General features: G+C 32.0%; 2 protein-coding genes across 2 annotated transcripts; both read right to left on the bottom strand.

Moving 5' to 3' along the window:
- Nucleotides 1-483: 483 nt before the first annotated feature.
- LOC111699734 (neural Wiskott-Aldrich syndrome protein) lies at nucleotides 484-6431 on the bottom strand. Its single transcript, XM_023470465.1, has 10 exons — nucleotides 6413-6431; nucleotides 5725-5779; nucleotides 5327-5364; nucleotides 4099-4198; nucleotides 3387-3448; nucleotides 2885-3049; nucleotides 2300-2357; nucleotides 2144-2222; nucleotides 1437-1523; nucleotides 484-597 (listed from the first exon to the last, which is right to left on the bottom strand). The coding sequence occupies exons 1-10, from the start codon at nucleotides 6429-6431 to the stop codon at nucleotides 544-546; spliced, it is 717 nt and encodes a 238-aa protein (XP_023326233.1). The 3' UTR covers nucleotides 484-543.
- A 1174-nt stretch (nucleotides 6432-7605) lies between these two features.
- LOC111699735 (wiskott-Aldrich syndrome protein family member 3) lies at nucleotides 7606-12181 on the bottom strand. The gene is made up of 10 exons (XM_023470467.1): nucleotides 11801-12181; nucleotides 11375-11405; nucleotides 11005-11112; nucleotides 10529-10603; nucleotides 9753-9803; nucleotides 8916-9023; nucleotides 8232-8295; nucleotides 8138-8178; nucleotides 7835-7943; nucleotides 7606-7674 (listed from the first exon to the last, which is right to left on the bottom strand). Exons 1-10 carry the CDS (start codon nucleotides 11820-11822, stop codon nucleotides 7606-7608), a joined length of 678 nt encoding a protein of 225 aa, XP_023326235.1. The 5' UTR covers nucleotides 11823-12181.
- Nucleotides 12182-13446: the final 1265 nt, after the last annotated feature.

The following is a 13446-nucleotide window of genomic DNA, read 5'->3' on the forward strand; positions in this document are numbered from 1 at the left end:
TAAATCCTTTGGGCTTCTGCCTCAGGGTTATTGTGAATGAAACAAACATAAATCCTGAAAAGAGTACATCTAGTGTCCTATTTGTGTTAATTTTCTAAAATGAATTTCCTGTGCTTTTTGTTTCATTGACTTTAAAAGATTAAAGTGATGGTTCATTTTTCTTTCATTTTCTTTGGGTTAGAAGAATTATTGAAGCCTAAGATTAGAATAAAAATAATCTGAGATTGGGAAATCTTGTGTGGAATATCCATAATCCTGATCACTTGATCTCGATATCTACTGCGGGCACTTTTGAAAATCGATGCTTCATCTCTTCATTTCAGTTTGTGATTAGCAAGTGATTGAGATCAAGCATTGATCTCATATTCACAGTACAGGAGTTCCCACCTGTGTTCAATTATTTGTGCCTCCAACCTTAATCAAATATCTGAATAATTCCTTTAAGTTAGCTTATTATTATGTATATTGTATATACAGTGCACAAATATATATATATATATTTATCATTAGAAGAAAATTCTAAAAAAGCTAGTTTCTGTTTGTTTAAAGTCCACAGTCTTCCTCCCAATCATAATCAGAGTCATCACTCTGCTCGTCCTGGACAGGATAAAGGGTTACCCACAAAGAATGAGACTTAAATGACAACAAAAATCATGATATGCAAAGGTTAGATTTGTCTTTTGCCTTCCAATTTTATTCGATGGAAAGAAGCCAATTTTCACTTACAGGAAACCCATAATTATACAGCAAAACTTAGATATATGAATACATACAAAGATCATTTTTAAATGTCGTATTCTCAACATATTCAAGATCAAATGCCGAGGAAAATTAAGTTTAATATTCAATTGTTGTCCTTCATATTTCAGGGCTATTAATTTACCTTGAATTAAAAATAAAAGTAGTTTCTTAAGAATTATCAAAAAACTTATGACTCTACAATGATATTTGAATATATTTTAAAGCTGCGAACATCTCAGCAGCTTACTTTTTGTGCAAACCAATGATAAAGTATTGCAGCTGTCATAAATTTTTAAATAAATTTCAAGACGACATTTCATGCGCTCTTGCTATGTATTCTTATATGTGAGATTGGCTGTTGAAAATTCCGTAAATCTTTCAATTTGTGGGTAACCCTATTTCTACATTTAATAGTGAGAGTTTTCAAAATTGTGATTAAGTTAATGCTGAGAAACTAGACAAAGAGAGGAACCCATTTAAGAAATTAATGTTCTATTACAGAATACCTTCAAAACTCGGACTTTATTAACGTATTTGAACTATACAATAAACTATTTACAGTTGCTGAGAACCAAGAATTTAACGGAGAAAAAAACACTGAATAAATTCTGTGAAGTTTCATTCTTTTTGGGTCACCCAGTTTATCAGATAATTTTTGTTTACTCATAAACTCAAATATATTTTAAAATGATGACCTCTGATTGAAAAACAGGTCTGCGCATGTCCATAACTTTTCTCATGACACCCTCAAACCCAGTGGAAGCCAGGGGATCCTTTATATTCTAAAAGTAAATTTGTTTTTGTCAAAAAATGTCGGAAATATAAGAGAGTATCGTTGAACAAAACATTAGAAATCCCTTAATAACGAATACATCGAAAGAATTCATCTAATGTCGTATTCTTCACTTTCTAATAATGGAATTTTTCAGATATTTAGTTTTTTTAATTAAATGATTATATGGAACTCTTTAAAACTGTTCCCGAATATTCATGGCTATTTATTTATTTTCGCAAATACTGAAATTTAAGTAATATAAAACTCATTGAAAAATTGTCAAGACGACATTTGATAAATTCTTCCGATGTATTCATTTTTAAGGGTTTCACTGTAAAAGAAAAAAAGCATGTAAAGAAACCATATACAAATGTTTCTTAACAAAAATTATTTAACTATGACACAGTTTTGTATCAATTTTTAGAGACAGGAACATCAGATAGAAATAATATTGGTCGCGATCAACTACTTAAATGTTTAGGCTTAAGCCCTTTCATTTTACCTCATCAGTCCCTTTAACATTTTTTTTAAATTTGATTGTTGACAACCGTGCACGACGCATAGGCGCACAATTCAACATTTAAGTTTTTACCGTGCATTACTTCTTTTGAATTTGAAATGTTTAACCTCAGTCCGTTCAACTTTTTTGAGTTGTCTTCCCATCCTTATCTGGGACAGCAGGTCCTGTTGAGGGGCAACTTCTTCACTAATTAAAACATTTTTTTAAACATCCTCTTTAAAATCTGAACAGTCCCTTTTTATCATTTAGATTAAAAATTATACCTTTTTGTTAGAACAGAAATTTTTAGTATTTTCTGATTTGACTGTGAAATGTAGATCTCTGAAATAAATGAACTAATTTTCATGTTTCATTTTGCATGCAGGGTGCATTTCCCAATTAACATAGGTATTAATTATGGTTTCCAGTGCAGCGAACGAAAGCTTTCGCGTAAAAATGCAAAAGAAAATGCGAAAATTTTCGTTCGTATTTCGCAAACGTTTTTGCCATATTTTGCATTTTTTGGCGAAAATATATTAAGTGAAAAAAAGTGGAAAACGTAGCGAAATTTCGCGAAAAAAAGTATTGCTGCTGAGACAATAAATTTCGCAATAAAAACTTGTTTAATTCTCTGCTCTGAAGTTGTATTATGTCATAATTAATAATCTCTCTTCCTTCACTCAATGTTTATTTCGAGAAATTTGCAAAAATTCCGTTTTTTTTCGTGAAAATATCGCATTTTTAATGAAACAGATTAAGGCGAAATTTTGTTTTTATAAAGTGTCTATTTTCTGTTCATTCTCATGATGATTGGTACTAAGATACAGTTTAAAAAAAAACTTAACAAATTTGAATTTGTGCAAAGAGACCTGGACTGTTTAACATTAGTCCCACCCCTTGTAGAATATTGGGAGCCAGGGGAGGAGCAACGGGCATGCTTGGAGCTGTAGGAGGAGCAGGAGGTGAGGGAGCAAATGGAGGAGCATTTGTTTGGGGACCATTTGATGTTGGAGGAGGTAAAAGAATAGTACCCTCTAAAGCAGTGTCTTTTATCAATGATTTAATTGCTTCACGATTTTAGGCTTTAGTTGTTTTGCACAGCAAAATAGAAATTTCCATAGTAAAATTTAAATAGATTTCTGTATTTTTGAATGCGAATATAATTTGATATCCAAAACTACCTATGTCTTTTATGTTACCCTGGAGCCGCATCGCTGATTTTTAAAAAAAAAACTTAAAAGAATGTTTTGAACCAAGTCTAAATGTGCCCATGGCCCTAATAATGTGTATTTTTTATGAAACCAAAAAAATGAATTATTTTTAGGATTAATCAATTTAAAGAAACATAATTTTCAATGCAAATATTGATTCCTGTTGGTGAAGAATTATCAGGTTGAGAGATATTATTAAGCTCTAAATCTACCCCATCAGGTCTAAAAACAATGGGCAAAATTAATATTTCTAAAGTGTCTTTTCTTGCTGGGTGTTTTCAAGGTTGTAATGCAAGAAAAGTTAATTGCTGTCGCGTATACTCTGCGTACATATTGAAACCATTTCTCTCTGGGGAGGTTAAAAGCATTAAATTTTGATAATTCACATAATTTACATAATATGACCAGAATATTTCATTGATTTTTTATATAAAAGATGGATCCCATGTCAGGCTTCGACATCCGTCTTGTGTTTACATTACCGCCCAGAGACAGTACACTGCAGTACAAAAGATGCGTACACTTCTGAAATAATTTTCATTGCATTACATCCTTGGGTGATTTTGGAAAATCAGTTGTAAAGGAATTAAGTTTACGACATTGGGTTGCCAAGATATGGGGATAAAAATGACTGTGTGGCAAAGACTCACTTCCATTGGATAAAATCAAATAAAATGCTACTTCAACATTGTTTTTCATTAAATTTCTTTCTATAGTATTTTTGCAATATTTTGAAATAGCCGCCAAAAAATTCGTGAAACTTTTGTTTATCAAAAATTTATTAAAAATCAAAGATTATGAATAAATGTAAATAAATAGAGGAGGGAAGGGCATCCCCTCAGTTTTTAAGATTAAGTAATATTAATCCTTACTGGATTTTTTGTTGAGGGGGGGAGGGCGGAGGAGGAAGTTTATGAGGAGGAGAGGGCAAACCCGCAACCTTAGGATCATCGCTCACAGATACTACTTTGTCTAAACAATAACAATTATAATTAGTTATTTCAGTTATTAGTTCTTTATAATTAATCTTTAATTAGGTTGCAAAGATATCGGTCTGAGAAAATTAGAATTTGTGATGAATGAACAGTTTAAATCTAACAAACTTTCTGTTTTCAGCATGTCTTAAAGGGAGTGACCGGCAAGGTACAGTTAAACCCTAAATATTAAATACACAGAAAGATGTCGTATTCTTTACTTTCTGATAATGGAATGTTGCAGATCTTTAGTTTTTGATTAAATGATTATATGGAGCTCTTTAAAACTGTTCCCGCATATGCATGGCTATTTATTTATTTTCACAAATACTGAAATTTACGTAACTAGCCTTAGAGGGCGCTTCGCGCCCATCTTCTAAATTAATTGTGAACATGTTCTCTTTGTGTACATCGTAAAACAAAACAAAAATAAATTTCGCGGATTTAAAAAAAAAAATTCGCGGATTTTCACAAAAAATTTCGTGGATTTTCAAAATTTTCAAAAATTTAATAAAGATCGAATTTTGAAGAAGACAAATATTTGAAATTTTGATCATTCATAAACCTTCCCTGTGGTCACGTGATGTCCCACAAAAAATGTGGGCCCAATCGGTTCAGCAGTTTTGACGTTTATTGGATACAAACAAACAGACAGACAAGCCAAATTTATATATAGATATAGTATAAAAACCATTGAAAAATTGTCAAGACGACATTTTAAAAATTCTTTCGATATATTTAATATCTAGAGTTTAACTGTAGTTGAACTGAGAATTTGTTGTATTGTGGAGAAATTATTTAAGCATCATTTGGGACCCATAAGACGTTTTTACGGTTCATATTTGTTCAGCAAGAGCGCAAATTCAATCTTTAACATCCTCATAGAACGTCGACTTTGCGCTCAAACTCAGTAATTACAAATTATCAAAACGTTTTAAATGTCTCAAATGAATCCTAAAAATTCCTCCACAATACTGCATTCTCAGTTCAACTACAACACATTGCCGGTCACTCCCTTTAAAAGCAGATAAATTTAACTGAATCTTTGATGTCAATTCTACAAATAGAAATAAAAATAATTTTTTTTTTCTTTTTTATTTTAAAGAGCACACATCTTACATCTTACCCTGTAAATACTCTGGTAGTTCAGGAGTGTCAGGGAAACTAGACAAATTCGCATTTTTTATTTAAAGGGATGGTTCACGTAATTTCATGTGAAAGTTCAGTGTTAAAAGAAAAATACATTTTTCACTATTAGATGGGCTGTAGGTGTAATTTCACGTGACCCTCCATGTATATATGACAATGTTCGATTCACAACGGTACCCTTAAAAAATTTGTCTCTTCAAATATGAATTAGATATGAATGTAAACACTTTTCCATTCAAAAAACCGGAGGTATATCTAGCTTTCAAATTTTTGATCAGATTTAGGTTTCAAGGGTACCATTGTAAATCGGACATTGCCATCTTTGCATGGAGGGTCCTTTAAAAATACAGTTCCATAAAAAAATGGATAATTTTCCTTGAGAGTAACTCAGGAAGGCTGTTAAGAGACAAATGATAGGAAACAGTACGACCTTAAAAATAAAAATATATATATATATATAATATGAAGCAAAAATCGTGGAAACATGATATTCTGTAAAACTGCAGTATGTCGTACATATTAATGATTCAATGTTGTAAACTTAATGACATTATTCATTTTCAATTGGTTTGGCCTTGATAGATTACATGCTTGTGACTGTATTGACATTCAGAGCTGACGAGATCGTGCCCATTGGTTTGGCATTGGTAGATTACTAGCTTTTGTCTGTATTGACATCCAGAGCTAATGAGTTCGTGTCAATTGGTTTGGCATTGATTGATTGCATAGTGTCTTTATTGACACCGATAGCTGGACTTGTGTCTTTGTGTGACGTAAACCGGAAAAATTTCCGTTTTACGGAATGGAAACCGTAAAATTTCCAGTTTCCTTTTCGTAAACCGGAAAAATTTCCGGTTTCCATTCCGTAAACCGGAAATTTTTACGGTTTACGTAACGTAAACCGGAAAATTTCCCGAACGATTTTCCGGAAAATTTCCGGAACGATATTCCGTAACGTTCCNAATTCCGGTTTTCCGGAACCTTTTCCATAATGGAAATGGAAAAAATTTCCGGATCATTTCCGTACGTAAACCGTAACCCGGAATTCCGGTGGAAACCCTACTTGTGTCCCCGTGTGGCATTTAGAGCCTGGGGTGCAGTCCTGGTTGAGTTTGATAGCGGACAGATTGTACCTAAATAGTTACGTTTCGAGAACTTGTTATGGAGTAGGTGTTTACTTCATATATATTTTTTGCTACGTTTTCAGCTGACTTTTACTTCGCAAAAAATTAATATTCTTTGATTGCAAATAAACATATACGCGAATTTCAAACAATATTAGTCACAATGAGAAAAAACACAAACTACGAACTATTTACGAAAAATGAACATGCATATTCGGTTTTAGGTTGGATTTATTTTCTAACTAGAAAGAAAAAGAGAAAGACGAATTCGCAAAACTAAAACGGAAGGAAAAGATCTAGAAAGAAAACAAATTCAACCTTATTGAGTACTTACATAAAGGACTAGCTGTCCAGAGCTTTAAGATTTCGATTCTAAGCGAATTAACTTTTCACGAATATCCGAGAGGCGAGATATTTTATTAACTGAGTACGAACAAGCTCTGTGTTGACCGAAGAAAGACAATTCGAGAAGAACGTGAACAATAGTTCTATATCCGCACTAATTCAAGAATTAGAGTTTGGAACTTTGGATTCAACAGAAATTAGCGTTCGGACCAGGGAGTAAGGAATAGAAGGGAGATATAACTGACGCGGTTGGCCCTACCATATGATTATACATGCTTTGCAGACATAGAGAATAGAATATATAGAGAGGAATTTACTAGAAAAAAGTGTAAAACGGCCATTTTGTTGTACTGTTTCCATACTGCAGGTGTACTTCACATATTTATGCNAATAAAATTTTTCAAAATTCTAAATTTTGTTTTCCACGGGTAACGCCGGGCAATTCAGCTAGTTTAGCTATTTCAGCTAATTCAGCTAGTTCAGCTAGTTCAGCTAGTACAGCTAGTTCAGCTAGATCAGCTATATATCTCTAAAACAGGTTTACATGAAAAGCACCTGAAAAACGGATCTAAAATTACGTAAATAATTGTAAGTAAAATCAAATATAGTTAAACTTTTTTGTAAAAAGTAGGATAAGAAACATAGATTATATTTTCCTATTTCAATTCTAAGAGAAACATCATCAGAAGGACCCCCCCCCCCATCNGTCAAGTCAAGTCAAGTCAAGTCAAGTCAAGTCAAGTCAAGTCAAGTCAAGTCAAGTCAAGTCAAGTCAAGTCAAGTCAAGTCAAGTCAAGTCGACTTGTCTCCTCTCAGGGTTCGTCTTCTTCTCCTCCTGCCTCTTCTTCTTCCGAACCTGGAGCAAGGATCAGCATGGACTAACAAGGATCAAGAAATCAAATTACAAATATGGACTGTCAAGTCAAGTCAAGTCAAGTCAAGTCAAGTCAAGTCAAGTCAAGTCAAGTCAAGTCAAGTCAAGTCAAGTCAAGTCAAGTCAAGTTAAGTCAAGTCACCTGGTGTTCCTCTTTTTCTTTTTTAAGTTTTTTCATATATTCGTCCCTCCAAATATTGAAAAAATAATCTGGATCTGATACTAGGGTTGCAGGATCAATATCATCAGATCTACATACAAGGTCGTTATCATAGATTAGGAAACAAGAACAGATAGGACATTAGAGTTTGTCTCTTCAAGATTTTTCTCTCTGTCATGACATTCAACGCAGTATCTAGAGTCCTATCTGTTATTGTTAATTAATCTATGATCGTTATTATCAAATTTTGATTAATTTTTTATTTTTTTAGAAATATATTCAGACCTGAATTGCCTAAAACCTCTGATATCTAGCATCGGTAAAGCCTGAAATGATGAAGAAAATGAAACACATTAAAAGATAATAAATCATTACTTGCCTTTTCATAAGCTTCTACTAATGCTTTTGGACGATTATCCTTCCTAAACTGCATTTCTTCAGGCCTATGACAATTAAAATCATAAATGCTTTATATATTAAATTATGTAGACTAAAGAGGTCTTCTACTCTACAATCTACATGCATTTACTGGTACCGCCGTACCGGCCTGTCTAGTGTTGCGTACTGTACTTCATTTACTGGTACCAGTCGATCTAATGTTGAATACTTTACTGGTACTGGTAAGTTTAGTGTTCTGTAGTCCAGGCCGGTCGAGTAGTGTGCACTAAACCAGGCCGGTCGAGTAGTGTGTTCACTAAACCAGGCCGGTCGAGTAGTGTGCACTAAACCAGGCCGGTCGAGTAGTGTGCACTAAACCAGGCCGGTCGAGTAGTGTGTTTACTAAACCAGGCCGGTCGAGTAGTTTGTTCACTAAACCAGGCCGGTCGAGTATAGTTCAAAATAAACTACCTTGAGAACCCTGCTTTGCATGGAAACCAAACTTTCTTTTTTCTACTCAACTTAGAATGCTTTTAACAACCATCATTTTTCAATCAAAATTTTAGATAAATCGCTCAAGGGGTTTATGAGTTATGATCGGACATACAATTAATAAACAGCAAACACCCTAAAAGAGATTATGGATTACTTCTTTACATGTGATAGATGTATAAAGGCAAAAGACCTGTTCTTATTAAGTTGCTCAGTCTGATGACTATATCCAGTTGATTGGCCTTCTTCTAAACTATTTAGGAGGTGTGAGACCCTTCCTGCTAAATTTTTACTTCGAACACTAAATTAAACGTAATTAGAAATAGGCCAGTTCGGTCGTTGTTTTGTTTTGTCCTTTCATCGTTTCTTAACTACCCAATTCGCTTTTTTTGCAATCGTTAAAAAAAGTTTTATTTCGTTCGTTCTCAAAATTATCGCTCAATTGTTCGTTTTATAAAATCGTTCATTCAGTAAAAATTAATCGTTTTTTTCAATTTTTGTTTGGGTAAATTAGTGCGTTCATTTAAAAACGTTCGTTTTTAAAAATCGTTCAAATGATTTAAATAGTTCATTGTATTTTTATCGTTTATTTCTATAAAATGATAGTTTATTAATTTCTCTGAATAATCCAAGTCCTTCGTCCTTCGTTAGTTACTTTTCTGAGAGACACCAACGTTTACAAAAAAAATCGATTAAAGAGGATAAAAGTGTTGTTTTAAACACTGAACTGAAAATTGCAATATTTTTAATTGCCCATTACAAATATTTAATAGCCCATTACAAATTCACTTTTCTAATTATTTAATTCACATGCAGCGATTGCGTATTTCTGAACAATAAGAAAATTGCGATATTCTTTTAGAAAAAGACGTTATCTTGAGGCGTACACAGGAAGGCAAGGAACTTTTGGAGCTCATCTAACCCCCTGATTCAGTGAAATCATTTCAGAGTGTTCATGCTGAAGACTTTTCACAGCTAGATTAGAGTTTAATTTTGGTTAAAAAATTGCTTATAAAATATAACAAGTTACCAAATATTTCTGCATTCTTCGCTTATCCCATCAAGAATATCAAAAGATTTCCTGAAAAAAAATAATTAGAAAACTGTCTAAACAAATAACAAGCAAAAACTAACTTAGGTCGAAACTTTTGTGTGGCGTATTGTTAATCTTGAACACTTCTTCTCAATATCCAATTTAATTTAAGGATGTAAATGCTTGATCTGGGGGATCTGTATAGGTCTACATGTAGTAAATACCCTACTCCAGAATGGTTTCCTTAACCCGTATCTATCCAGGTACAATCTAGTTTCACTTATATATCAACGTCTAAACCCGGAAACAATCTGATCAACTTTCAATGTCTCAACTAGGACATGATCCTCAAGCTCAACCTGTTTATCAAAACGATTACTCTTTAGCCTTAAACAGTACGGAGTTACTATATCAACTAATGTATTTTCGGTTCATATGTTACAAGTTAAAGTTAATAGACGTAAATACAATTCATACCTCGTTATCTATATCACATGGTTAAGACAATCATACGTATATACGTATTACGTATATACAGCACAGTTGAAATCGGCGCAATTAAGATGTAGCGCAGTTTCAATGAAGAATGGTTTTACGTATCAGATTACAAAAATAGATTGTTAATAATATATAACGTACTGCAGGTTTACAGGATATCGAGTTACCCGATATGTACTACATGCATTCAATACTTGATTGTGAGATTCACAACAATATAAGTTATATCATATATAATATTAGATGAATATGTTTGATCAATTGTATAAAATTACCTGTTCAGCAAGTTTAATTGATTAAGAATTGATTGCGTGAACATGAACTGAACATCTTCATGGGTTTTTATCTCGCTGAACAAATTTATGCTTAAAATGATAATAAAATGTGAAGTTAAAACTTTTATGAAGATTTAATTTTTCTCGTTTAAGAAACTCACCATTTTGCAAAATTAAGGGTATAAATCAAGTTTAAAATACAGTTTTAGGATTTTTCCGTATGGTGAATCAAAATCTAATCAAGTCTTTGCAAAGTCAATAATTCAATTCATTTCTGCACGGTATTAAGCAGTTTAATATACCCATCTTTTCATATTGATAAATATGTTTAATTCAACAAATCCTTTATAATCTATGATTTTTGAATTTGTTGAATATTGAAAAAAATCAAATTTTTTTTAATATTATTATTTGTAAATGATGCTTCTTATTTTCTCCAGGAAAAATTTGAGATTTTCAATGAAAAAGTTACTTACACAGGAGTTCCATGTTCCTCTCTTATATGTTCGTCCAAAGTACAATTTTGAATCATTGACTCACAATACGAGCACGGACGCTTCTCAATATCATCATGCAATCTCTTCCTACGAATCAAAAACTTTCGATATACCAAAATGATAAGTTAAGCTTTAAAAGATTATGTTTGATAAAAGAAATTTTATTTTGTAAGAAATACATTGCCACAATTTCAATCATTTAATCAAGACAACCGATAAAACTTGTAAATAGATAGAGGTGTATTGGATGTTATTTTAAGGCAAATAGGTTTATCAGAAGATTAAAAAAGATCAAACAAATTTGCTGTTTTATTCTTATAAATTTTGGCGCGAAATGTTAAGTTTATTCCTGTCTGACAGAGGTATTTTTCCCCCTCCAACTAAAACAATTAAAATAATATTAAAATTATTATTATCATTATTATTATTATTATCATCAATATAAACAATTAATTTTAGAATCAAATTGGTTGATGAACTAGAGTTTATTTTAAATTTGTAAAAACCTCCCCATAAATTGGGTGATTGAAGACAAAACAGATTAAAATTTAGCATTTGAATAAAAAAAACTCATATTTCACCAATATTTCACCGATATTTCAATGATTTTTCACCAATATTTTACCGATTTTTCACTGTTATTTCACCGATATTTCAGAGGCCTTTTGAAAACTTAGGAAAACAACTGAAATAAAACCGCCTGATTATTTTAAACCCTTTTCAAACTTTTAAAAATAGAAATGTAATAAAAAAATTTTTGGAAGGCTTTTCTCACCCGATCTTATTATAAACGGCATTTTGATTATTCTGAAAGTTGTTTCTGAATATTAGTAAAATAGAAATTAAATATTATTTCACATCAGCCTAGGAATTCAGCTTTGACTGGAGATCTGAATGATCAAACAAATATAAGAACATTCCCGGGGTTTTAACAAGTTACAAATTTTTTGTATACAAATCGGGGAAGAGGTAGTTATTATCGGACAAGCAAAATAATACAAATTATTATAAATAGATGAGTGTTAAAGCCATATAAAGCACGGTTTTTTTCCTTTAACACTCTTTTATTGAAATAAATGTGTGGTCCCCAATGTTTTATTCCAACTATTGAAATGTGTAAACCAATCTGTACCACTGCTAATCTAAGGTTCTGAAGTTATGTAGGACCTTATCAAGTCTGCATNCTAAACAGTCCCTTTAACCCTAAACAGTCCCTTTAACCCTAAACAGTCCCTTTAAACCTAAACAGTCCCTTTAACCCTAAACAGTCCCTTTAACCCTAAACAGTCCCTTTAAACCTAAACAGTCCCTTTAACCCTAAACTGTCCCTTTAAACCTAAACAGTCCCTTTAAACCTAAACAGTCCCTTTAACCCTAAACAGTTCTTTAACCCTAAACAGTCCCTTTAACCCTAAACAGTCCCTTTAAACCTAAACAGTCTCTTTAACCCTAAACAGTTCCTTTAACCATAAACAGTCCCTTTAACCCTAAACAGTCCCTTTAAACCTAAACAGTCCCTTTAACCCTAAACAATCTCTTTAACCCTAAACAGTCCCTTTAAACCAGAATACTTAAACCGTCGTCAAAGTAATATCATGCGCTTTTACTTTCTTTTAAATATGCTTTTGTATTTAAAATTTCTATTTAGAAATTATTCCACAAATCATGAAAAGAATTATATTGCCTCTGTATTTTTCTTATATTCTCAAAATGTGAAGAGAAGTTAATAAAAAGTAAAAATATTGAGATTGTTTTTTTGGTTTTTTAGAAAAGATTGGATAGTATTGCCAACAATTTAGTTTTTTGTCAAAACATGAAAAAATTGTTATTTAAATAGTTTAGAAAATGTGAATTGATAAAGAATCTGTAAGGAATTCCTTATTTTTCATAATAATTGATTTTAAAGAAAACGTTTTATTGATTTTAAAGAATTTAACGTTTTTAAAAAATGTTACAAGATGAAACCAATTGGAACTCTCTTTTCCAGACCCTATCTTAGCATCTCACAAGTATTCAAGGATTAATTGTCTTCTCTGTTAAATCTGACCCTTCCTTATAATTTTAGACTGGTCAACTTTCATAATATCCCCGACGTCTAATCATTAATGGTTTCAAGAAAGGACGGTTCAACCCCTTCCCCCCCTTTATTTGTACCACTTCCCCCTCTTTAATAAAAGAACAGAAGCAAAGTTAAATATTATTCACATCATAACTTATATTAGTAAATAAAGAAGGAATTTAAATAATGCTCTTTTGTATTTTTATAACTTGTATATCAATTATGTAACATTGTAATATTGTAGAGAATATTCATTTAAACTTGTTTAATTTGTGTAATATTGCGTAAATCTCCGATGCCCAAGCAAAAACCATAGATTTGGGATACTTAGCATCTGGATCTACTCGAAGAAGGTCATCTCA

This window comes from Eurytemora carolleeae, unplaced genomic scaffold (assembly GCF_000591075.1).
Source record: "Eurytemora carolleeae unplaced genomic scaffold, Eaff_2.0 scaffold262, whole genome shotgun sequence".
NCBI classification, from domain to species: domain Eukaryota; kingdom Metazoa; phylum Arthropoda; class Copepoda; order Calanoida; family Temoridae; genus Eurytemora; species Eurytemora carolleeae.